This window comes from Corvus cornix, chromosome Z (genome assembly GCF_000738735.6).
Source record: "Corvus cornix cornix isolate S_Up_H32 chromosome Z, ASM73873v5, whole genome shotgun sequence".
Taxonomy (NCBI): Eukaryota; Metazoa; Chordata; class Aves; order Passeriformes; family Corvidae; genus Corvus; species Corvus cornix.
This window is the reverse complement of record NC_046357.1, coordinates 65,792,286-65,819,555: the sequence shown is the minus strand read 5'-3', so window position 1 is coordinate 65,819,555 and position 27,270 is coordinate 65,792,286. Positions and strand designations below refer to the sequence as shown.

The following is a 27,270-nucleotide window of genomic DNA, read 5'->3' as shown; positions in this document are numbered from 1 at the left end:
GTGTAGTAATCCCCTGAATATTCTGCACACCTTCTAAGATAGAGTTCAGTCTATCAAATGCACAGTCATAGCTCCTTTTTCTCTGTGAGCCTCAAACCTAATAGATTATGTCAGTAGAAAGACTTAATTTATCTGGCTCTGACACAATTCTCTCTGTATGCACTGAACAAGCTGTGGTTGTAATTGCTTTAGCTTTTGAGGGGATTGGATAGGTCCCTTCCAATTTCAACCATTCTGTGAACAGGCTAGGCATGTCTCTGGTAGCCATTACTATCCATTTCTTTAGTTCTAGGACACATTGTAATTTGTGATAAAAATGTTCTTTGAACTTTCCTATTGTTTTAAGTTGAAGCATTTGTTCTTCTGGACATAAACTATGTAGGTTCCCTCTCTATTTGATACACCAAATTGCTTTCAAACCTACACAAATCTTTGAAATACTGACCAAATATGACATCCTGCCGCTTGACAACATCCTTTTCTTGCTTGCTACAGAACATTGGATCCACGACAAGACTCCAGGACTCTGCCTCAAACTCTTCTGCATCTGTGCAGAGATCAGTCCACTGAGACAAATCCACATCATCTATGACAAAATTTATATTTCTTTAACACCACACATGTAAAGAGTAAGGGAATTCCCTTGGCACATGCAGATCTATTCATATAGTAAGGGGAACACATCACAGAGATAACTATAGGTAAGACTTCTGCAAACACTGGCACCGGCTTTACTGCAGCAAAGTTTGTCAGATGTCAATATCATTACCGAAGTGTTGAATTGTTTTTGTGACAGAAGGGGAGAAGAATAATAAAAAAAAACCCACTCTTCTTTCCTCAGATTAAATCTTTTTTATAACTCTTTGCTTGAAGAAACTTTTTAAAATTTAAAAATAAAATTCAACATTTCCAACAGCAGATGTCCAGTGAGTGGTATTTGCACCATTCTATGTGAGTGAATGCCCTTCAGCTTTCAAATTCAGTCTCCCACCTAGCTACAGAAAAAACCTGTCTCTATTTGCTTCACAAGGCTATGTAGCTATCATAGGAGCACAGCTCACCAGTAGGAGGTAAGAATTTGGGGCTACTGAGGAAATACAAGTGTTGCAGGTTTATAGTTTGCAATGGACACTGTCAACGGAGTCGACTGGATGAGTGCATAAGAAAAGTGTATTACTGTTCTGTTTCTTCAAGGATGCCCAGTACATTTATCCCTGTTATTTTAAAATGGTAACAACATACTAAAATATTCTAGAAGTTATAAAATAGTTATGAGGAAGAAAGGAAAAGTTCTCTTTTAAGACTAATGTGTTTGATTTCATCATTTTAATGAGGGACACAACTTGTAACTATCAAAAACAGGTGCTCTTTTAGAAGATGAAATGTCTTCCTAAATGAGCTAAGGAGTTTTTCTGGTTTTCACTTTCCAATACCAGCTATAAGATGCAACATCTGTGCAATATTCTCACCTTCCATTATAAAAGCATCCATTGAAGAAAAGGCCCCTAATGCTTGTAACATCTCTTCAGACTGTGACTTGGACCTCCAGGGGCTAGTCTCGGAGTCTTGTTCAGAAAATTGTGTAGCTCTTCTACAGCAGAAATAAAAAAATCCCACATTTATTTCCTGGTTTCAATTTTTCTAGAAATGCTGAAGGATGTATTTAGCATAGTCCATTGGCAACTGCCCTTCTACCTTTCCAAACTGGCGCTGGGGACACTTTTAGACAAGAAGTACGGCTGTTGTGAGGCTTCCCTCTTTCCAGGAGACAGTCCAATAGGCACGGAGGAAGAAGGATGCACTGAGGATTGAACCATCTGTGAAATGTCTCCAGGCAGGGCATCTGTGAGGCAAAGCACAACACAATATTTTGACAAACAATGAATTTGTCATTGTTTGACAGAGTATGTCATCAACAGCGCCCTTATACTGAGAAATGATATCTGGTGCTCATATTGACCTACACCAGGCACCAAGAATGTCTTCTTGCCAAGGTGCATGACCACAATACTCTATCACAGAATATAAAAATAAGCCTGTAGGCAATAGCCCCACTGTGGATATCATTTGATAAGAAAATAATCTCAAATCATACATGCTCTACAGGTGTGCAAATACTTGTGCACGAGGTAAACTACATAGAACTACTTTTTATTTTTGTTTTAACTGAAAATACAGTAAATTCACATGCATTTTAGTAGAGGATGACTTAACAGTCATCTCTCAAAAAAAATTCCATTCGTATTAGAGACACACACCCTTTCTTACAGATCCTGAAATGAAAATTAAAAACAGACAAATGATGCAGGAAATTTCATGCTATCAGTCCCACGATTTTTAATCAAGGCCTACCTTAGAAATGCTAGGTTTACACCTAACTTACTTGTTACACCAACTTGGGGCTTGTTTTTATTATGGTATCTCTCCTGGGATTTCTGAAAACAGAAGAATTTTTTGGAATCACATAGCTGATAATATACTTAACAGTCAAGTCAGTAACTCATTTACATATACCATCACACAAAGGGCGACAAGAAAGTGGTCCTAAATTATGGTACTAATTTCTTCCAGTAACTGATTTTATTAGTTATTAGTAGATAACAATATTCAAAGTAGAAAACTATTTGTACTACGATACAGAATTATTTATCCTAAGCAGATTGTGTTAAAACATTCTACTTTCTCTATATGAGTATTGCCTGCAAAGACTGCAAGAAAAGTGCACATTCAGGGTTTTATACTCAAATAAGATCAAAGCATTTGTGGCAGGGCACTCTCTGAGGAAGCATGGGTACCACAGGCAGAACCGCTCCCCCTTCCAAAGTGGACTTCTGCAAAATCTGTAGCAAAAGCCTGCTGTGCTTGGGCATATATTCACTGCAGGTGGGTGAGTGAACATTTCCTGCACTGCATTCTTGCTGAGATGAGTTGGAGGTGGTGGGGCTCTTGCTTCCTCTTGCAAATAACCCACCATCCCCAGGAACCAAAGCTGCCAGTTCAGCTGTCTTAACGCATTAAAGTTGCCCAGAAATTAGTGCATGTCCTGGGTTGCAGTGTATTCTATTACCATCCCCATCAGCTGTTGAAATCAGGAGGGGCAGTGTTTCCTTGCCTCCTCCCCCCAGACTATCTTTCTGTTAATTGCCCATCATTGTCCTGCCGCCTGACTCAGAGATAACTCCCTCCGGACTATCTTCTGTTAATGAGCCTAATCAACACTTTGCCTCATGACTCATCACCCCATTGTGAGATGCTCCACCCAGAGGGAGGAACCAAGCATCCCATCGTGGATATAATCTGAGGCTGAACACCAGAGAGACCGGCTTCCCACTGGATTTCCAGAGGACAGGAGCTACACAGCCACCATTGGACTTCCTGAGGAAGAGCAGACTGTTTTACTACAGGATCACTGCTTCAGAGGACTGCAGCCACCATTCTACCAGACTGCTACCACCACCCTGCCTAACAGGGTGTCAGGTTGTACCTTGACTCTGTCAGTTTGACAGTGTTTTCTTTTACCTTTTTTTTTCCCCCTTTTCTTTAATTTCCATTAAATTGTTATTCTGACTTAGTGCCTCCCACTGGTTTGTTTTCAAACTAGTACAGTGCAAGACTATGACATGAAAATTATAAACAAAATTAAACCCACTTGATTTACATACAGTTTAAGGCTTGTTTATGCTAAAGAATCAGTATGGAAACATGCTGTCCTTGCAAGCCACCATGATGCAAAACCCAGCTACACCAGAAAGACACACTCCACTGATTTGAAAAATGACCTGCATCACTGTGGCACATTTCTCTTCAAGTCTCATTTTATTTCCTGAGGGCAGTAGCCTTACACATCTGTTTTTCAATATTATGTCTTTTTTATGATAACCTCACCATGCATGCATTCCTTGTTAAGAGTTAAGGTAGTATCCATCAGCTCTAGTGCTGGTTTTGCCCTGTTCAGAAGCAGCTGAACACGGAGTAACTGCCTAGGCAGGCAGCTGCGGAGTCCCCTCCTCCAGAGAATTTCCAGAACGGATGAAACAAACACCTGCCCAAATTGTTACCTGGAAGTGAGCCTGCCCAAGGGTGAGGAGGTGGAAGAGGTCACCTGCCAGAGTGTCTTCCATCTCTGCTTTCCATTATTCCAAACTATGGTCTCTTCCCTTGTACACAAGGATCCTCTTTGTGGTTTTGAGGAGCCCTTCTTTTCAACCTGTTTTGCAACCCTCCAGGCACACCATTTCACAATCTGAGCTTGAAAGTCTTCAAAAACCTAAATACTTCCTGAAACCCATTTTTCACCCCCTACTAAAAATTGTTATTCGAGCACAGTGTTTGCTCCGCTGCTCACATTAGCCATTCTGACACCCTTGCAGCCCTTTGCACACAGACACTGGGTCCAGGCAGTCTGCATGTATTTTCTTTTTTCCTTCATCATGTTTCCATTTTTCCCTTGGAAAGCAAGTATGCTCCAGTAAGATCAGTGTACGAGGTTACCTTGGTGCACACAGGAGCGCACTCCTTGCAGCTTTTATGCACAATCACACTGCAATCTGAAAGAGAAGGTACATTTCAAAGCCTGGTACCAAACAGGGTCCCCAGTCTGCAGAAAATGTACTCTGAGGCCTCAGTTTTTCCCTTTTTCAGGTTTACTTACTAAAGTAATCCTCAGGATTCTTTGATGTACAGATCCAGGCTAGAAAGAGGCTTCTGCCTAATGTGCTAGGTCTAGGAGATTGATGAGGTGCCTTCTGAGTCTGTTACCTGCTGTCCTTCCTCGCTCTCCCTTGTCAACCTCAGCTCATTACATAACGCAGGGACATCCAAATGTAGACAAGGTTTCAAACAACACACTGAACGAGGATGTCAGAGCAGCATTCAGAGAACTGTAAATTCACATGTAAAAGCCAGGAGCTACTTACGAGAGCACTGCAGTGACTCCTTTCCTAGGAGAGCCTTTTCACAGACTGTACATGGGATAACTCCTGGGAAAGAACCATTTGAAAAGTTGTGCCTGGTTGGTTTCTCCTTATCTTTGGTATCTTTATTTTTTGTCTTCATCCCCAAAAACAGAGGCAGGAAAATAAATAAATAAGAAAATAAGATCAAGTAATTCAATCTTAAAAGCAATAAAATATTCCCTTATAAAATCAAATTATTCTATAATATTTATTCCCTGTCCTGGAAGACCAGCAACAGCATACTGTACTTTTACACTCAATGTTGATGAAGCCCTAAAATTATGTAGGCATTGCTTTTAGTGGCAGCTAGGCCTGGAAGCATTCTCAAGGAAGACTGGCAGAAATACATTTAGAAATCTACAAAAAGGGGAGGTACATGAAATAAAATTTAAGAAGTTGTTGATTCACTGCACACATGGGTATCAATGCCTACATCCCCTACATGTATACAGCTCATGCCTCTGCAGATAAAGGAGCAGTTATGCAAATTTAGACAAGCATTCTTTAGGTCTTAGAAGACACTAGAAACAACCTATTTTTAATGAGTTGTAAAAAATTTAATAAAGTCTGTCTGTTTTTACAGTACCCTTGCTGGCATAACTATACATATAGTAAGTATACTTGTAGTTACTGACTGTTATACCTTAGGAGAACACACAGACACAGGCTGCACAACCAGACATACATGCTCACAGTCAATTTTGACACTCTTGAAGATACCACCTCAGACAAACACCTTGACATCCACGTACATTAGAATGTCCTGGGGCACAGAAGGGCACACCAGGGAGTATGCAAAACTGCCAGAAGGCCAGCCAGAAAGAGCCTGTAGGCCAAGCCTGTCTTTCAAAGTGCTAATTGATGCCATTAATCTAAAATTAAGATGTCTTAGAATTAAATTACCGTGTTGTAATCTACCTTCCACAGTCTCCAACTGTTTAGCACTAAGCAATGCTTACTTACGCAAGAAGTCCCCTTAACTTCAAATAAGGCAAATTCAGCTAACTACACCCTAATGTAGAAGCTTACACACTCAATTATTTTTTGAGAGCAATTCCAAGAAGAGGTCCATATCTCTTAATTTGATTTAACAAAGCAAATTATTTCTTAAATGCAATTAATACATTTAAATGTTCGCTAAATCACCAAACAGAAGTACTAATGACATCAAAAAATTGTTCAGCTAAGGCTGTTGTTTAAAAGGAAGGCTAGTTTTTAATACAAAGGCCATTTCAGGGTATCCTGCATATGTTTTAATTTTTTTTTTTTAAGTGAAAATAGTTCTCCTAAGACTTTTATGGTTTTGTAATAAACAATTTATTTTACATAAAAATTTACCTTCCATATATAATTAATTTAATTACAGTGACATAATCATGCATAATAAAAAGACATAAATCCCAACTTACCTTGCATTTATTCCGTGTGCTGGTCATCCTGTTCATCAGAAAGCTGAAAGTCCGACTCACTTTATATTTTTCAGACTCATTTTTTGAGGGTACAGCATATTTATTCCATTCCTCTTCCTGAATCCTAAAATAGAGACCAGTGAAAAAATGTTCCTCATTCCAGTGGCAACAGTCCTTTGATTAAGATATAGCAGAATCTGGACAGTGCTTGTCTCACCTAACATTTACAATGTCATGCTCTGCTGTGGGTATAACACATTACAAAAAAGATTGCTATCCCTCTATAAAAAGAGGTAACACTTGCCAATGAGTGCTCTGCATGTGCGATGTGTAACAAGCTTGCCTACATTACAGTTGGTATCAAAAGCACCCTTGCTTTTACTGCAGTGGTTTGGACATTCCTGCAGTGGACAGGAGCCCCAGCAGCAGACAGGAACCCATCCCTACTCTGCAGGTCCCACAGTAAATCCCTGCTGTAGGATGTGTGTGATGAGAGCTGGGTTGAGCTTGACACACGGTTTAGGCATGAGCTCTCAGATGCCATGGGCCTCTACACAACTTCTCAAACCCTTCGTGGGAGGGGTGCTGATGTCTCTTCCCCACACAGCTCCCTAGATGGCATTCTTGCACAAACCTGCTCCCGGCTCTCCGCGACACACACCCATACCTTTGCTCTCGGGACTGCTCGGGCAGACTGTACGCTTTCTCTGCAAGACACAAACAGTCATCGGGCACTTAGATTGCAAGGTCATCAGGTTGATTTGAAAATCATGACCTCTGCCAAGCCATAAGCTTGCCATTAAGGGTTTGCAATGTCATTTGAAAATTAGGAAGAAAAAACATACATACATTAGAAACAGCTTTTTCTAGGTTAAGACCACTTCCTACTAAGCTTTTAGTCTGAGAACAGTATAAGTGAATAACAGTTTCTGCAGCCTGTTTTTAAGAATAGCAAAAAATATTTCTTTTGTTTTTCCTAACAACCCAGACTTGAATGACTCACTCTTCACTTTGCTTTTTACATCATTTTCTGTGAAATATCTTAATGACATTTTTCTAACATTTTCAGTTACACACCTTATACAGTTTTATCTATTAAAAAAATTTAAATAGGAATAGTACAACTTCAGGTACTGCATAGGATGTTTAATGTGTTAGAAATTTGTATCCTCTACAATTCTATGATCCTATAAACAGATGACTCAAGGCGATTCTTTTCACAAGCTCTCTAAAAAGCAAAATAAAAGATAAACAACTCAGCTGGGTTGTTTCAGGAGAAAATAAGCCTAAAACTATAGACACCACTGCCATTTTCAAATTAAAAGCCACTCTGCTTTGCAGACATTTTTAGCAAAGCTACCACAGGTATAGTGCAGAAAGATAAGCACTTGCCTAAGTCAAAACACCAGACTATGCTTTCTTTGAAGTTAGATACAGGCTTAAACACCCTTTGCTGAATCAGCATCTCCTCAGACAAATGTAGACTTCAGGTTAGCAAGAGCTAGAATATTTACCAAAGAGGCAGCGAGACTAAAAGGGCATTTCAGTTAGTTGTCAGGCACAACCTGTGCCACGGGATGCTTCTGTAAGAAACCAGTGCCGTGTATCCATGGGAGAGGAAGACAGCCTCATGCAAAACAGCACTGTGGGGTTGGCACTGAAGTACTTACTAGAAAGGTGGAGATGAGACACTGACTTAGAGAGTGTAAGGGCCTGGAGGAGGGAGGGCCCACTGTTCATGAGCACACCATCTACAGAGCAGGGACAAATCCTTTACTGTTACAGCCTGGTAGGTAGTATGTTTTAAACCTGGGCATATTTAGGAGTTTCCACAAGAAACAGATGGGGTTTTACCTCTTTTTTTCTCATATTTTATGTGAAAAACACCATCCTGTTGTCATCCTGAATTCATCTGCTTTGGCTTACATTTTGTTGCAAGATGCAAGGGCAGCTGCACCTCCCTCTTGTATAGCTAAGACCTGAGCAAGATGTCCAAATTGCTGGCAGCTAGGCAGAGGTGAAGGGGCAGGTTTTCCATGTGCAGACTCCCGCACAGACCCAGACACAGTCCCACGACAGTCCATAGAGATTGGGATGAACTATCTGACCCAGCTTCTTGGACCAAGCTCCTGGGCTAGTTCCATGCCCAGAGAAAACTGCTCAAAGCAAGCACAGGTGTCCCTGCCTTACACAATAATCACCACTGCCAGCTGCCAAACACTGTCTTCAATGCTCCCATCCTTGCAAAATGCTGGCAAAAAAAGGGACAATGCAGGAGGTCCTGGTGGAAGGGAAGAGCCAGCAGGAAGCTCAGCAGACCACCACCCTCCCTCTCAGCATTACACCGCATCTGCAGTGCAGGCTGTAGAACACCCTGCTTCTAAAGTCTGGACAGGAATAGGTTTTCAACCTCTCCACAAGATATGTAAAGGTCCAACACTGACTGTCCCAGGAAGAAGCGGAGAAAGAACGAAAAGGAAATGGCGCCAAGCCCATATCAAGTCAGGGCAGGTAATGGTGTCTGGTGAAACTTAATGGGCTGCGACACCAACAACAACAAAGTCCCTTAGCTGCAGGATTTCTGTCTTAACTTTAAGTACATGACACAGAGCTTCACTATTCTGCTATCTTTTAGTTCTGTGACATACTTCTACCTTTTTCTTCTGCCTTGTTTTTTTCAAAGACTTCTCACCTGATCTGTTGAATATAAATGCTTACAAATACTTTAGGTGATGGAGGAAAATATAACACAGCTGCATGCTGCAGGCTGCAATATATACTCCTCCTTACAAGGGGACATGAAGTCTTACAGTAAATCTGAGTAACATCAAAGAGGTTACCTTCTGCACTGCTTAACTCAGTTGTATAGGAAAAAAGTCTGCAGACATTGTATCTCTCAATCTCACAACAGTTTTTGAAGTTGTTAAATGGTTTCAAAGTTAATGATAACATTTCCACAATTTTTGTATGTTTCCACATTGAATGTCAAAGAATCAGAGTGGTTAGGGTTGGAAAGGATCTCAAAGATCATTGGAGTACTGAGGGAGCTGGCAGAAGAGCTTGCCAAGCCACTCTGCATCATTTATCATCAGCCCTAGTTAACCAGGGACACCCCAGATAACTGGAGGTTTGCGAGGGTGGTGCCCACCTACAAGAAGGGTCAGAAGGAGGATCTGCAGAACTACGGCCTGTCAGCCTGGCCTTGGTGACCTCAGTGAGGGGAAAGTCACGGAACAGAGAATCTTAAGTGTGATCATTGGCACATACAGGACAGCCAGGTCATCAGGCCCAGCAAGCCATCTCCTGGAGAAGCTGGCAGCTCATGGCTTGGACAGGTGCACTCTGCTGGGTATAAAACTGTCTGGATGTCTGGGCCCAGAGAGTGGTGGTGAATGGAGTTAAAACCAGTTGTCAGTCTGTCACCAGTGCTGTTTCCCAGGGTGCAGCATTGAGGCCAGTCTGTTTAGTATCTTTATTACTGATATGGATGAGGACATCGAATGCACCCTCAGTCAATTCACAGATCTCACCAAGCTGGGTGGGAGTGCTGATCTGCTGGAGGGATGGAAGGCTCTGCAGAGGGATCTGGACAGGCTGGATCATGGGCCAGGGCCAGTGGTGTGAGGTTCAACAAGGCCCAGTGCCGGGTCCTGCCCTTGGTTCACAACAACCCCAGGCAGTGCCACAGGCTGGGGCAGAGTGGCTGCAAAGCTGCCCACAGGAAAAGGACCTGGGGGTGCTGGTGCAGGCAGCTGAACATGAGCCAGGGTGTGCCCAGGTGGCCAAGAAGGCCAATGGCATCCTGGCCTGTACCAAAAACACTGTGGCCAGCAGGATCAGGGCACAGACTGTCCCCCTGTACTTGGCACTGGTGAATCCACACCTCAAATCCTGTGTTCAGTTTTGAGCCTCTCAAAATGGAGGGCAATGGAACTGGGGAAGGGTCTGGAGCACAAGTCCTGTGAGGAGCAGCTGAGAGAGCTGGGGATGTTTAGCCTGGAGAAGAGGAGGCTCAGCGGTGACCTTCTCGGTCTCTACAACTGTCTGAAAGGAGGGTGTAGCCAGGTGGGGGTCGGCCTCTTCTCCAAGTCAACAAGTGACAGCACTAGAGAAAATGGCCTCAAACTGCTTCAGGGGAGGTTCAGGTTGGATGTCAGGAAGAATTTCCTCACTGAATCGATAGTCAAGCATTGGAATGGGCCACCCATGTTGGTAGTAGAGTCACCTGAAGTATTCAAGAAACAGCTGGATGTGGTACTTGATGCTATGGTTTAATTTACGTGATGGTGTTTGGCCAAAGGTTGGATTCAATGACCTTGGAGTCATTTCCAACCTTAATCATTCCATGATTCTATGATCTAATTCCAATGCCCCTGCCACGGGCACAGATGCCACCACTAGACAAGGCTGCTCAAAGCCCCATTCAATCTGGCCTTGAACACTTCCAATGATGACGCATACACAACATCTCTGGGTGTCCATTCCATCTTGTTCACTGTGGCTCACATGTCCTGCCTCTTGCTCTGGATTAGTGAAAAACTAAAGGTATACTGGAGTGAGAGACAAACTGGAAGTAAGGACTACACGGCTACAGAGAGAGCGCAAGCCTCTTGAAATGCAGGTGTTTTTAAAGTGATGTGAACTGTATGAAAAGCACAGTGTATGTATTTCACACTTTGCACAGTTTTCAAATATAACCCATACCCTCACTGAGAAAAGTGTGGGCTGTCTTCTAAATATGAAACTATGTGTCTAGAAATACAGCATGTCAGAAACAAGTCATAAAATATTACAAGGTTCTTGCAGAGACATCTCTGACTCCACTTGATGAAGAGAGTGGGTTTTGCTTCCCAGCGCGTAGAGATACTACAGCCCATCTGTGTCTCAGAGATTCCCGAGGATCTATGGGAAGCTGGAACCATCTGTCCTCTTTGATGCCTCCTCTGTGTTATCCTGAGCTTTCTCCTGATCTCTGTCAGACACTCAGCAGGAGGCTAGGGTAAGGATCTTCCAAAAAGAGGAATACTGCCCTTGTCTGCATTAGTTTTTGTGGCTATTGCTCTCCCAGCTTGTATGCCCTCTCAAGATCAGTGGCTGTATCATGGGAGACATGATGGGGCTGTAGATGGGAAAAAATTTAGGGATGATGGTAGGGCTACCTGAAGGCTACCAAACATACACACTGGTGAGCTCTATAAAGTAACACCATCAGCTCTGGGCCTGAAGCGGGCAGGTATTGAATAACACAAAGCCAGGGAACTAACCTCCATTTGAATCCCCAACTGCAAAGTCCCGAGGAATGCGAGGTCTTCCTACCAAACTTTTGGGTGAGGAACAGGAATACGAGCGTGACCGAATCCCAAACACTGTGCATTCCTACGAGAAATTGCAGCTAATGAAACCTTGTGTCATTTTGAAATGCATCAGCAACAGAAACAAAGTAAATCAGGAACAGCTGACCACTTGCATACATTTTCTTGGCTTCAAGTTGAATTTTTGAAAACTTCATGTGACTTCTTACGAATTCTGTTGTATTTCCACCATGATAAATTTTTGTATACTACAGGAAATAAGTTGTGGGTGCAAGTTAGACTAAGAGACTAAGAAAGCTCAGGTTCTTCTTCAGTTTGGTAACAGGCAACATCCACACAGTACTGTTGGCCATTATATCAGATGACCAAGCTATCTTCTTTTACCAAGGAAGGCATTAATCTTAGTACTTTAATACTTTGAGAACATTTCCTGCAGACTTTGACCAGGCCTTGGTAATTACTGATGTCAGAGTTTCCAAAGAAAGGAGTTGACCTCTTTCTCTTTTCTCTATATTGTTTTTGGCTTTTTAAATTATTACTGTATTTGAAAACATTTTCCAATTACCAAATATGCCAGTAATACCCCTTGAAAGGAAATCCCCTAATGTTTGATACATCATTTGCATTTCAACAGAGACTATTCCTAAAACTCCTGTAAAGTGCTTACCTTATTGTTTTTTTAAACAGCCATAACAGAATTCATGTTGGTGCTGAACTCTTTTTCTCCCTTCATATAATCATTTGCTAAAAGTCAGATAAAGTTCTACAGTGGCAACAAGTGCATCTAAAAAATCAAAAAGAATCTCTGCAAACAAGAAATAATCCTATGTATGTATCTGAAGATCTCAAAAATAGCACCACGGTCTAATGAAAATTAATGTAGACAGGATACTTCGGAAAACCATAACGAAGAGATTTACATTGGTCAACGCACACCCCAATTGAATTTCCCTGAGTTTAGAAACTGTTTCAAAACAGGCAGCAGGCCACTTGTACACTTTACAAAGCATTACTCTTTCACATAACTACAGCTGGTTAAACATTTTCTCACTAAATATATTTTGGTTAAAAAATGCTGATTCACTGAATCTGAGATATTTCCTTTGAAACACGTCTGATAAATTATGTGGTTTTTAAAGTTGAGGCAAATTTCTGACAGACACTTTCTTTCCATGGCTGCTGCCCAGCCCAGCCACACCCAGGGAGTTCTAGCTTCGCAAGTCTGTGAGAGTGCTCTCTGGAGACACCAGCACTGCCAAATGGGAACTCATCTTTCCCTTTCAGATTTAGATATTTCTCACATAGTTTCAGTGATTTAGTTGAAAGGAAAACAATTCAAACCAAGACAGTATCAAATACCTTGGGCTGCAGACTGGTAGGTAAGTTCAATCCATCTCTGCTAGAAGCCAGGGCCTCTGAAGAGCCGAGGGGAGGGTAGTGAACATGGGATCTGTCCGACACAGCTCCACTTCCACAGTCTACTTCAAGGTCATCAAGACTTGAACTGAAGAAGACAACGAAGTCTTTAACTTCCCTGAATTCCTCCTAGCAATTTACTTCAGCCCAAATGCAACAAGCAAATATACGGCTGAATCCTCTGAACAATGACAGCCCAAACCACCATGATTATGTCAGGGAAACCATGCCCTGAGGCCTTCCTCAGGCCTGCAGTCACCTGGTTACTCAGTTTCTCTGTACAGGATCCCTCTGACCCAGCCTCGTGGATCTGCAGTGATATCTGCAGATATCTGCACAGATATCTGCACAGATATCTGCATCACCCATGAGCCCACACACTCCCACCGCAGCCAGCCACCTCTGGATCATTACTTTTAGACCCATGTTCAGCATCTCCTGAAAAATGAGATTTTTTTTCCATGCATAAACCTGTTTCTCTACAAATATGATAAAGAGAACTGAGACAATAAGCAGGGCTGAGAGAACTACCTCAGCTTTCAAGATACATAGATATAGATGGATATTATATGCATGTGTGTATTTGGAAGATATGATACGGCCGTTCACAGACATATTTTCATCTACATCTGTGACTTCATGACAAAAGATGGAAGAGAAAAAACAATAACGGAGATTAAGAGGGTCTTGAGACAGTTTATGAGGTTCAGTTTGGAAGGTAAACATTTAAAAATATACAGAGCTACAAGCAGACTGAAAAATCTCAGGCTAAATCAATATGTCAAATACGTAGAGACTATTTGATTGGCAAGGGTTTCTGAGCTGGAGAGTGCACTAAGGCTGATCAGCAGTATCTCCAGGATGAGTTCCCCAGGATGAGTCCTGTTATCTGCAAGAGCAAGTTCATGGTCTCTTCATCAGAGTGATTGGAAGGAATGGTTGACTGCTTGCAATAACATTCCAGCCTTACAACATAAAACTTCCAATTATGTGTGGTATTTCTAAATAGCCAGAGTTCCTACCAGGAATAATAGCACCAAAATTCCTTCACACACCACTACTTTTTTGAGGCACAAATCTATCGCTACTGTCTGAAACTACTTCCTTATTACAATTCTAGAGACAGTATTTTGCAATGTTTCCAAGTAATAGCCCATGTGACATCTCAGAAACAAGTTACATAAATGCTTTATCAGTTACTGTCACATGTTAAAATTGAAATAGCAATACATGAGCTACTGTGGTAACTTCTCCAGGGAATTTTTCTGACATAAAAAGCTGTTTTTAAAACAGAATTACATACCAGTAGTCTTATTTTATGTGTAACATTTGGATCACTTACATATGTCATATGACATATTAAGGCAAATCACATGTCCCTGAAAATTTATATACACTCCTTAAGTTCTCATACAGGTACATAACCTAAGTCTTTAAAAGGGTAGGACTATCTAAAAATATATAGGATAAAAATGTTTCTAAGCAGAGGCACAGGAAGATTACAGTATTCTACATGACATCCCCACAGTTAGTAAAAAAAAAAAAAAGGATTGTGAAAGAAAAACTCTGACATTTATTGTATTATCTGTGTTAAAGATTCCTCCTAGTGGGACTTCATAGTTGCGTAAGAAACTCAAAATTAAGGTAGAGAAAATTTTATTGCCTATTTTAAAAAATAATTGGCTGATCCTTCTGCTTCCTTACTGTTTTACAAAGATCTGATGCTCCACATCCAACTATTCCTAATAGTCTTAAAAGGTGGGAGCAAGATTCAAATTTCCTCCTGCAGAAGAAGGAATCTCATCTATTCAGAGAAGCAATAAAACCTTTTCATCAAGAAAATTCATTGTTAAGTTGTTTCATTTTTAAATTAACTGTTAAAAACCTAATTTTAATAACCAAAATTATAGTTCCGTCTTCAAAGCTCTCTGCATTTCTAAAGCCTACCAGTTCCCACCATAACCTGAAGCCATTTGGAGGAGGATCTTCAGACAAATGGCAGCAAACCTTGTGTACCAGCAGTGGAGAAGAAAACAATCTAAACCTATCAGAAACAGCAGCTATACTCTGCACTGCGTCTTTTGAGATAAAAAATACCTATGCAATCAGGAATAACATGGTCCTCCTACAGGCCTATTTAAAGACTTGACAGATTCCCAGAGACTTCAACAGATTTTGGACTATTTTCTTAATGGAAAATATAACAGAGGAAAACCAGAGCGGAATTCTGTTCTCTGTCAGAAATGCCACAGCGGCAGTGACAGTGAAGAGCTGATTATTATCTTTTCTTTTGTAAAGAGTATTTGCATACAAGAAATAAAGGTATAAAAGTATCCATTTGCATTCAAAATACATTTACTAAGAGGACACTTTTTATTTGTTAAAAATATCTTCACAGCTATTTTATGAAAACAGATTATTAGGACAATAACTATTAGTAATGAAAAACAGAGATTTCACCCCAATAATAATATTTATTACTTCAGATTCTGCTTCACCTTTTTAAACAAAAGGTGGTTATAAATAATGGTTATTCTGGCCATATCAATAAGTCAATTCCATACCTTCTTTTTTTCATATCAGCATAAATTTGGCCCCAATCCTTAATAAATCCATGGGTCTTGAATGTAAGATACGAATCTGCTCCATACAGATGAGAAGGTGAAATGGCATGCCTTGATCCTGCATTTTCTTCATTTTTCACTGGCCTTTGACTTTGTTCATCTGGGAGATATATAAATTGATCATTCTCCTCAAGGGAGGGAGATGAAGAGCTCTTAGCCATCGGGATTGAGTTGGTGGGATTCAGAGATATTTCACTGCTGACACCATCTCCATGAATGTAGTTAGTCTTTAGTTCTCCAGCCTGCAGGTAAAAAATGAATGCTGGTAAGAGGCAACAACAAGGAAACAAGGACCAGAGCAGTTTTCCATTTTATTTATGGATATATGTTCTGTGGGGTTTTCCCTATTACTTTCTACACCACATGAATTTAAGGGAAGTTGTATGGCTAAGAAATTCAAGACTTTGCATTGCTTTTTTCCCTAATTAGAGCAGCAATGAATTGGTATTTCCAAGTCTACTGAATTTCTCACTCATATATATACCTTATATTAAATTTAGTGATATATATATTTATAGATTTTATTAAAAACTACCCTTGAGTTGAGCAAAAAATAAGCATAATACATTAGTGTGGGAGACATATGGAAGAGAATTCAATAATTGTGCAATTTAATGTGGAAAAATCAGCCTACACATCATGCACTTTCAATTTTACAGCACCAGTTTCCTAAGCTTTGAGATAAATATACATGACCTGGAACAGAGTTTCTTGATGGGAGGAAGGGAAAGGACTCTTATTTTTTGCCATTAAGCAATACGGGGCCTGAAGAACCTCTCTTTCTGCACAGACAGGGATGGATTTGGGAATTCTATTTTCTTAGGTACAGGGATCAGGACTTAGACTCTAGTAACAAATAATTCTTTGAATTCCCTGTTGACTCTGCAGAAGATACTAAAATACAGTTCACTGTTAGTCTTTTAGCTAGGGGCTACAGTCATCTAATTAGATATCAAATACTATGTGAAAAGTCACACTGCCAGTGGAAACATTCAGTCTCCAAAAAGCACCTGTATAAAAGCAAGAATAAAGGAAGGAATGCAAGAGTGTCCTAAGCCCTGGTCTTTCAGATTGCTGACTTCCTCTTCTCCAGTCCCTCTTGAGATGTGCTTTCATCCCCATCTTAACTGTGTTTCTCTTAGTAAAAGACAGGAAGAACTGCTGGCATTTTTACAGCAGCCCACATTTGCATTCAAAGATACAGTGCATGCAAGTCTGGAAACACTTTTGTTGCACTGTGCACATGACATGCACAAAGGTAAAATGCTTTTCCCAGGTCTTATGCAGCTGTTCCTGTTTGGGCAGTGTTCCTCCTCAGCACGAGAGGGACCTTCTCCTGCAGCCACTCTGCCTCCTGCTGCATGGTGCTTAAGGGAGAATCTGGCCCCAATCCTCAGTTTTAAAAAGTAGAATGCGACCACATACGGAACAAAGGTTAGCTGAAGGTCACCTGAGCAATGTACTTGGGTAACATCACCATCTCCAACCTCGATATTGTTCAAATCAAGCATTCAAAGACTGCACTTTATAGTCCCCTGACAGCTGCTCACTCATGGGTCATTATTACATACATCTCTTCAGTGCATTTTGAACACACTCAGCCTCTGACTTAAACTTCCATCACATCTGTCATGATGAACTGGATCTGCAGTGAATGAAGTGTTTCAGAGCATGGGGTAGGGACAGGCAGGAGGCAAAGAAAAGAAAAGAAATCACACTTGCAAAATCTCAGACTTCTAATATTATCTGGTAATTTCTTACTTCTATATTCCAACTTTCAGGCAAGGGAGAGCCTAAAGCAGGTTACAAATGAATAAATCACTTAAAGCATCACTGGAAAGTAGCTACATGCCACCAGAAGCTGGTGTCTATTTAACTAGACCCAGCCACCACATACATGCTGTGACTAGTCAGACTCATCCCCCCAGCCCAAATTATGGTATCTGAGCGTGACCATGGAGGAAAGATTCCAGGTGCAACGGACTGATGTAAAATATAATTTGGTACAGACACTTTAAGTCATCTCCAGTGCTGGTGACAAATCAGAAACAGGAATACTAAATCAGGATCTCCAATATCAGAATGTTCCATGAGAGCTGTAGGACATCAGCTTCACCTTTTCAGTAATACCTTGGTTTTGTTGAGCCTATAAGCTTTACTATGAGCTTTTAATCAACTTCTGAAATTATCAGCAAATTTGTCTGTACTGTGAATGTACGCAGAATTCAGAAATCTGAAGTGCACATGAGCAAGTAATATTGTAAACATTTTTTAGAAAGAAGCACATGCTGTTTAGCTCACCAACACACAGAAGAGATGATAACACCAGCCTTAGAGTTCTTCCTGCAGGCTAGGGAGAATAATTCCTATAATTGACTGACTCTATTGAAAGACACCTCATAAAAAGGTTACAAAACATAGCTGAGGAGAGTAAGATATTACTGGTTTTAATTTAAATTTTACTAATTGACAACACACCACTGCTGACAGTGACAGAAAATCCTACTATCATGCAAATAAATTAATAGAAGACAAAGAAAAATTAGCCAAAGTTCAAATATAAGCTTACTTGGTCTACTACCATGCAGTTTGCATATACTTCATCACTTCCACTCAGCATGGGAGAAAGTCTGGTTGCAGCAAAGAAAGTAGGGGGAGACTTCAATTTCCTTAGAACATCAAGGGTAGAGTGTCTGTGCTCTGGAAAAAAAAAGCATGGGAAATTTGCCATTAAATCTCAAACCATTTCCTTCTCATGTATACATACTATCATAAAAACGGGAAAGTTAAGCATTAAGCACCAAATCTAAGCATTACAATTTGAGTAATATTTGTGTGACTGCACCAAAACCTGCTCATTTCATAATTGCCCAACATTTGCCATATGTTCCGGGAAGCCTTTAGCTGACAAGACTCTTTAGAGTACCACAGAATCATTCACATAACTAAAAAATCAATGTTCCTGTATCTTGTCTAGCAAAAAGCTTCTATTTTCCACCTAAGCTAGAACTTTGTAGAGATTTGTGGTTGCAGTAGAACACAGAACAAGATTTATAGGCTGGGATGAATTATGCATGATTCTGGCTGATACATAAAACACCTGACATCTGATACATTACATGAATTAAATACTGTTCAATTGCAGCCAAATAATGATTCCCCTAAAGCATTCTACCTACTGGTAGCCACAAAAATGATGATCTTAAACTAAGAAATCAGATTACTGTTCTTAAAATGAAACAAAAACACAAAAAAAACCTCAAAACAAAACAAAAAACCAACCAACCAATGAACCAAAACAAAACCAAAAAACACCAATAAAATTGCAATAGGGATATAAATAATATACCACTAATACTGCCTTTACAGATTGATAGCAATCAAGCAAGACTTGATCCATGAACAGGATGTTTGGGATGAATACTGCATCTGATCTGCTTTTGACAAGTTTCACCAGAAAACATTAACAGAAATCCAGAGTTTAGTTTTCAAAAGTGTGCTCCTGACTACAAATATTATAAAAAGCTGCATGGTCTGTGTATTTTATGCCTTTGAGCAGCAGAAATCCTCTGTCCTGGAGGCCCACTTCTCTTAAAGCTGCTTGTAAGAATGAGGAGCACGTACCAGTGCAGCATTTGAGCTGGGTTATCTTCTGAATGTAAACAGAGGAAAATTTGACAAAGCAGAAACCAGTCTTATTGTAAACCGTGTGAAAACAGGCTAAAAAAAATCACAGTTGTAATGTAGTTTTCCTTAAAATGCAGTAAGTCAAGCATTGCCATTGGAAGTGAATGGAGACAGACTAGCATAAGAATGATTGTGATAGAGGAAACTACTGCACCCAGCAAAACAGCCAAAATCAAAACACTCAATAAACGTAATTTGAGTTTGGCTGTTATTAAATATCATTCTTTACATCTTTTTATGCTGCATCATAAATTTATTTTCTGCAGAGGTGTGAAGGAAAAGATACCACTAAAGACTTCCCCACACTATATTCCTAAAGTAATGTAACTGCTTTTGGAAGGTCACAGAGCCATATAGCATGATTTGGGTTGAAAAAGAAGTTTAAAGGTTATCTAGTCCAACCCCCCAGCCATACCCAGGGACATCTTTCACTAGATCAGGTTGCTCAAAGCCCATCCAAGATGCTTATAGCCATTAGATTGCACGAAAAGTCATAATGAAAAAATAGAACTGGATTAGAAACAACACTTGTTAAGGTCTGGTGCATTTGTTGCTTTGAAAAAAAAAGTCCCAGACCAGTCAAATCTGTAGTGATACACCACAGCTTTTATTTAATTTTAAGATGCTATCTCATAAAGCCTAAGAACAATAACCTCTATAATCAGAGAAAGATGGAAATTCCCATTTAGAAATGGCACACTATGAATATTTGGTTTCAAATCCTGGCAGGGCTTGTGGGATTTCATACTATTAAAACATTCTTACGCATCTCATTTTGTTTTTCCCTCCTGCAAGAATTTTAACACAATTTTAGTGACTGTCATATTAAGAACTGCTAAAGCTACACACCATTTCCTTATGTCTGACAAGATCCCAAAGCCTTTGTTTATAAGTAGTATAAAAGCATTGTGTTCTACAGCAGCTCATCAAACTCTGGCAGCTCACCTCACATGGAAATGTGATTTGGCAAAATTGGCAGTACTTTCTTGTGGCAAATAAAGATTTCCAAGGGTTGCTCCTAAACCAACAATGAGGCAAAAAAGTAAGTGTCAGACTCTCCATTTTTTCTTGTATGCTTACTACCTTCCCCAGTCTGCACTCCCTCTTGTATACAAACCCACTGGGTACAACAGGCAAGGGTGGTGTACATCTCCAGTGCTAGGCTGGCACAGGTTCAACACATACCCCCAAAAAACAGCCCAGGAATTAGGGATTCCCATATCACGGCATAAACCTGAGCCTAAGAAGTCAGTTTCTGGACTTCAGCAATAGTTCCCACTGCTGGGGTGCAGAAGCCTTGAAGATAAGGGGGCTGATGCGTATGTCTCAAACACCAATGAACGATAGCTGTGGAGCCAGCCAAGGATTGCTGGTAATGACACCCTGCGAAAAAGAACAAGATGTGGCTCAAGAAGTAGGGCAGCACTTTTTTGGGACAAATGTCCTTCTTCTGAATCCTGGAGATAAGCACAACACAATACAGTTCAAGTACAGGAATGAAGTCAAGAAGTGGGCATGGACTGCAGTGGAGGGATCAAGACAACCCGAGACCCACAAAGCCCTCTGACCCGTTTCCAGAAAGGTCTAGAAGAATGGACTGTGCACGATAACTCATTTACATAGAAAGCAAGAAAATTAGCTCCAGGATGTGAAAAAAACTATCTAAAAAATGTACTCCTCCAAAGCTGGGTTGTACAGGAGCCCCAGGACCCTGGACACCCCACTAGCTGAACTGACAGTGAAGCCAGGACTGGTGATCTCCCTTTCTTTCTCTCTCCCCCTCTTTAATACATCTCCCTCTCTCTCTCTCTTCTCTGTCAACCTACCTCTTTACCCAAAATCTACTGCTGTGTGCTTATAGAAGGACATCAGGAACTACCTTATAATAATTTCCATGCCACGTTGAAATTTACTAATAAAACTTCATACGCTTTTGTGGACTCTCCGACTTTTGCCATTCATTTTGACCATGAGCATCTATGAGCATCTTGGATGATCGCTTACCCTTGAGGGTAGGATGTCACATGGGGTCTTCACAGTCACTTAGTGGACTGGACATCCCAAACCAGAAACAACACAAATCCCCCTGTTACTTCCGATTTTAACTTACATAGCAGCTTCTAATAACACATTTTACATTATTTTAAAGTTCTGTACAAGAGTAACATTCTAAGTAACAAATTCTGGAGAAAGCTGCTGCAAGTACAAGCTATATCAGAATATGCTACCTGTGGTATATTCGGTCTGTAAATCTTTATTAATTATCCCTGTTAAATGCCATATGTTTTCTTGGAGATGCTCCAGTTAGTCTGTTGTTAAGTGTGAGATGAGTAAATAAATACTCATTTGGATTTTAAATGGTAACAAATTATTTCAGTCTTCAAAGAATCACAGAATTTTGAATGTTGGAAAAGACCTTCAAGATCACTGAGTGCAATGGCAATATGACCCCACTGTACCTCTTTACTTCCACTCTGCCCCCTCACCCCCTCAATTTCAAACATGTGTGAAGAGATGATTACATCCAAGTAACTTTGTAACACGAGAAGTTTAAAGACTTTGCTGAATGTGGGGGAGAGCAATATTAATTACACATTGACTGTGCTAGTAACTTATTTCCACCAGAAAGGCCTGCATAGTTTAAAAGGTGACAAAATCATTGCAAGTGTCCAAATCACCCACTACATTCCTACAGCTTCACTAACTGCCTCCAACCTGCCTTGCTGGCTACAAGTCCTCTTGATCTTACAGGGACCATCAGCAGACCTTCCCCTCCAGGTTAACACGGCAGCAGGTAACTGACTGTACTGGGTACCAGCAGTAATATGCAGAAAGGCTGCGCTTGTCTGAAAGGTGAAGAATATCAATAAAATCCATTTTCAAACAAAATGTCTCAAAAATCTCTCCTAGGCTTTCAAAAATCTCTCCTAGGATTTCAAAAATCACACTGCCAATGCAAAAGTTCAGCATGGTTTTTGAAAAGACAGGACTGCCAGAGCAAACTGGTAAAGGTGTCCCCAGAAGAGTCTAGGTTCTGTAAGGTATTGGAAATGGATTTCAAGATGCTTACTAAAGTAAAAATGACCTGAATACAACAGAGGAGAATTGGCTTTGCTACTGAAACAACCCAGCAAGCACAGCTCAACAAGCTGATCCTTCTGCCAGAGCTGAACACCCTCTGGATCTACACCGTGATCACAGAAAAAGAATAAAGACATGCCTCCTTTAGAAGAGCCTGTGGCTCTCTGCCATCTCCTTAATGAACAATCAAGACAGATGTATGTGTTATTTAGATGTCATGCTAGGAAGAATAATCTCCAAACATGGGTAAAATAAAAGACCTTGACTAAAGAGTAACTAGGCACAAGTTCTCTACATCTTCTGTAACATTGTAGAGTTATACAGCAAAGGCTGCACCAGGTTTTACCAGCCACGCAGCTTACACAAATACTAGAACTTTAAAAAAACACATTATCATCATAACAGTAATTAAAAACATGTTTTATATTGGTGTAAGAACATGTATAGCTTTCAATGACCTGTGTCAGAAAATGCCAAGAACAAACACTGACTTTTTTTTCACAAAAATCAAAACTTAAATTGTTTCATGAGAGAACATACAGTAAAAGAGCAGTGAAATATATCAACGTGAGAAAGCCAAGAGCCAGGAAAGAAATTACAAATTCCATTCTCTAGATACAATGAATAGTTTTCAGACAGCTCATCACATTTACCCCCAGCAATCTGAGCAAGGGGTTAATGTATAATTGGAAGTCAGTGAAAAATACAGACAGCTAAGCGCATGGGTCATGCAGGGCTGCAGATATACTCCTCTAAATCCAGGTCACCTGAATTTTAAGGAGGAAGTTCCTAGTATGGGTGCAACTGAAGTGACATGTACATCTGTAGATATGACCCATATAACCAATTTCAGTGGGAGAACTGCACCCTTAACTGAGGTGTCTTAGGCCTTCATTCAGACAGTGCAGCTACTCACAACAGCAAAATTAAGCAAATACTTGAGGATAACCCTACGTGGAGGGTAAATGAAGTAGGCTTTGAAGTGCTATTGTCATAGATGAACATTTAACTGTCTTAAATCTGTAAAGTGGAGACCAAAGCACTGTGTTTCCTATATACTGCACAAGGGGGATCAGGCATATAGATCCTGGAAAATAATGCCAATATGTTCAAGACGTGGGTATTATTTTCCATAGAATAAATACACTTGTCAGTCTGACTTTGGTCTTGGTCACCTAAATGTGGGCGGTAAGATAGCATCTGTTTTCAACATGGGATTCACAGTCAAATGAATATACAGACAGAAATAAGTTGGTGTCTCTTTTCATAGAACAGTACACAAATAAAAAAGTACTTTCCCTTGATGTGGGATGTTTGGTTTCACTTCCCACCTCTGCATGAGTGGACTCAGCGTGTAACTCCCACCTCCCAGTGCAGTAGGACAGACTCACAAGAGACAGATATTCTCAGCACCTCTGAAGGTTTTTAAAGCCCTCAAAAAGGCTGAGAGAGTCACTATCTCTGGACAGGTAGGACTATGCAGAGTAAGGACTATGCTTTGTGACAATTTCACATAACATAAATACCTTTGGTGTCTTGCAGCAAGGAAAAAAACTAGATCCTCTCCCGCGTCAAATCACTAAGACAGAGTCATGTTCACACACTCTCTGTATAGGCTAATTACCCTTTAAGTATACCATGCCCATCAGCGTCAGCAGAAGGGAGCAATCTGCAATGCATGTCCCAAAGGAGTGAGGCCTGCACTCGGCTCCTGACAGACTGCAGAAGTTCAGGGGAAGGGCAGGGGCTGCACACCCAGTCTGAAAGGTTTCTGAGCAGGGATGAAAACTGACCTTGGGCCTCAAAGGGAACTTAACATGTGAAAACACTGATGCACATGGTGCAAAGTGGCATGTGAGAACTTTGACTCTCTGTTCCCAAGAGTGGGACACTCTGCACATCTCCCCTGCCTCCCAAGAGGAGCAACCCCAGACCAAGAAACCAGCAGCCTGATGCTTCCGAGGGGAAGGGAGGCAGTTGAAATTTCATTGTCCAGAACAGCTGGAGTACCCAGCAGAGGTACATGATTTTGTGACTTGTGGAGTGGCTGGAAGAACCCTGCACTGTTTCCTGCCAGGCACTGCAAGGCTCTTGTTCAGTGAGACCTGAACCCCTGTATGAACAAAATGCAACTATGAGCTATGTGTCCACACCTGCATGCCAGGATCAACAGGTCATGTTCAAATACTACCAGGAAAAAACAAAGATCACAAGCTTAGATCATGAGCCTGTTGTCCCCTTGCACAGGCACTTCTCCTACCACATCAGCACACAGAATTTCAATCCCCCAAGCACAAATGAACCCTTGAATTTTAGCACTGAAATACGAGCATGTACTCAAAATGCACCTTCCTGCTCCAACAACCCCACATAAAAGGTCAGTTGTGTGTATAAGCCACATGTATTGGTATACTATTAACACGGATAGAAGACAAGGTGCAATACTGTAGCACGCAAACACTACATCTGCATCCAGTGCTTTACAACTGGTGAAGTATTAAAAAAAAAGCTGTCTAAACAGAAGTGAATGAAGGACAGGTGCACAGCTACAGCATTTACAGATAAAACGAGTCATCATTTGAGGTGGAGTAAACACATACTGTGCAACTTGCAACTCACTTCATCTTTGCAAATTGCATGTGCATCCAAATGCACTGCAGAAACTCCCGCACACTTGGGAAATACTGGATTTCCCCATGAAAAGAAGTAAAAAGTTGAGGAAGTGCCTTGCACATTAAAACATGCATTCTGTACACATTTTTCACTCTGAACTAGGTCAAAGTCTCAGTCTGCATAAAAATTATTCTCTTGGCTTACTGAATTTAGTGACATTGATGCATCTTACCTCTCTGATTTTTTTTCCCTTTCTGAAACACACACACAAAAAAACCCAATTCTATGAAAAGAACCAAAATCATATTTTTTTGCCATTCTTTGTCTTCATTTTTTTGCTTTTATATGTAGCAAAAATTTTTCTTTCCTCATTAGAGCTTCCGATCATAATTCTTCCTTACATAAGCTTACCAGTCAGTGCCTTTGAGCCTCCTTAAAACTCCCCTTTCTCACACTGACAGCATTTATAATCCTTACCTCCCAAAGATTTCTCCACAAAAAAGGATAACGTCTAATTGTGCAAAGACATTAACTGGCCCTTTTCATTTTCTTTTGCAGAAAGCGTTAAGATTTTTCTCTTCATTTCGGTAAGATTTTTTCACATAATTAAAAAAAAAAAATCCTGTTAGTTGTTGAGGCATGGTTGAATTAGCAGATTCTCCCTAAATGAAAACAACTGCAACCAGCAGAGCTTTTTGCAGCTGCTGCTGTGCCATGCAGCTCCGGGTGTCAGAGCTGTTCAGTGAGAGCTACACATACATCAAGAAGAAAAAAAAGCCTTAAGAGAGTAAAGTAATAAAAACAATCATAAAGAACAGTACATAATCTGGAGAAAAAATACTTTCTTTTTACTTAACAAATTCCAACTCCATTATCTAAAAAGGCATAAAAAGTGGTGAGGTTAACTTTTGACAGAAAGAAAATCTACCTCACACAAGCTGTTTATAGAGCCACCTGCACAGAAGCAGAAAATGAAAAGGAGGCAGAGCTGTAAAGCAAGAGTCATTTAAAAGAAGATAGCTTTTTCTACCTGGTTTGGTTGCCCTTCTTCGAATCCTCATTTTAGGTAATGAAGGCCAAGAGTAATTAAAAGGTGAATCAGAGTCTGAGTCCATTTTTGTATTAAATAAACAGAGAGCAGATTCCCAAAGTTGCACTTTGTTGTTCTCAATAGCAAGTCAAGCCTAAGAGTAATGTGGAATAAACGAATGGACAAAGAAGGATCAAATTGCCCACTAAACACAGGGGAGGGAGAAGCTGTAAATGTTTGCACTCTTCAGGCATCCAGGCATGTAGACAGATCAGGCTGCAAATATTAAAGCAGAGGCAAGGAGGTTAAAGTATGAGAGCTTCGAGCTGAGCTGCTGCATTGCGGTCAAGAGCTATTTGAAAGGTCACTGTGTGCCAATGAATCATTAACTCACCTTTCCATTTTGATGCAAATGAAAACAAAAGGAGCCAGGTAAGGAATGAGAAAATACTTCTCAAAAGCAAATAAACTATTGCAAAGCTTTGTTTCCATGCTAAAAGTGGGGTTTAGAAGATCTCAAATTGACATCAGGCAAAATGCTGGAACTAAAGAAGCCTAAGATTAACACCAAGCTAAGAGTACTAATCAATCTGCTGGGCTCTATATGACTCCAGAGTAATACCCCTCCTCTCAGCATTTAGTTTTGGCAGACCTTGGGATGTTGCAGCTGGAAAAGCAGTGATAACCCACTCAAAATCTGTCACTCCCATCTTTCTAGCTCAAATGAGCTTAAAGCTTAAGTGTCATGAAGAAAGATTACACTGTCATTAGAGGAGCATTTATTCCAATAATATTTAGTCTGCACAGTAATTTCTCCTTCACACAGTCACCAAGTTAAGACAGTGAATCATCAGGATTTTGTAGAGCTGGCACCTTTACAGCTCTGGTCTAACTTCACGGCAGTGCACAATACAGCTAGTGACTAATTTACAACAAATCTTCCATTCTTATACAGTCTCCCTGAACAACTCATAGGCAATTAGTATTCAGTAGGAACTCATTATCCCTTCCCCCAACATCTTTACTCTACACAAACTACATTTTTTTCAAACAGGCTCGTATGTGGCTATACAAGAGCTAATACAAAAATAACATGTCCACTGTTTCTTAACCAACTCCAGCAAACATTTCTTTTAGTTACTC

The 27,270-nt window shown here is 40.5% G+C and overlaps 1 protein-coding gene across 7 annotated transcripts in view; it reads right to left on the bottom strand.

The window, feature by feature from the left end:
- Positions 1 to 27,270, bottom strand: part of ARHGEF28 (Rho guanine nucleotide exchange factor 28) — a 118,512-nt gene that overhangs the window by 36,808 nt on the left and 54,434 nt on the right. For 3 of the 7 annotated variants that reach the window (XM_039567389.1, XM_039567392.1, XM_039567393.1), the window contains 12 exons: positions 18,286 to 18,416; positions 15,657 to 15,958; positions 13,036 to 13,180; positions 11,629 to 11,740; positions 6,999 to 7,071; positions 6,365 to 6,488; positions 4,917 to 5,049; positions 4,492 to 4,547; positions 2,384 to 2,435; positions 1,696 to 1,843; positions 1,470 to 1,591; positions 446 to 586 (listed from right to left, as the gene is read on the bottom strand). In XM_039567389.1, coding sequence (XP_039423323.1) covers positions 446 to 586; positions 1,470 to 1,591; positions 1,696 to 1,843; positions 2,384 to 2,435; positions 4,492 to 4,547; positions 4,917 to 5,049; positions 6,365 to 6,488; positions 6,999 to 7,071; positions 11,629 to 11,740; positions 13,036 to 13,180; positions 15,657 to 15,958; positions 18,286 to 18,416 — 1,539 coding nt within the window. Of the gene's footprint in view, positions 1 to 445; positions 587 to 1,469; positions 1,592 to 1,695; positions 1,844 to 2,383; positions 2,436 to 4,491; positions 4,548 to 4,916; positions 5,050 to 6,364; positions 6,489 to 6,998; positions 7,072 to 11,628; positions 11,741 to 13,035; positions 13,181 to 15,656; positions 15,959 to 18,285; positions 18,417 to 26,127; positions 26,379 to 27,270 lie in introns of those variants that run through there. The other 4 variants (XM_019282040.3, XM_019282042.3, XM_039567391.1 and 1 more) reach the window with 4 other exon arrangements.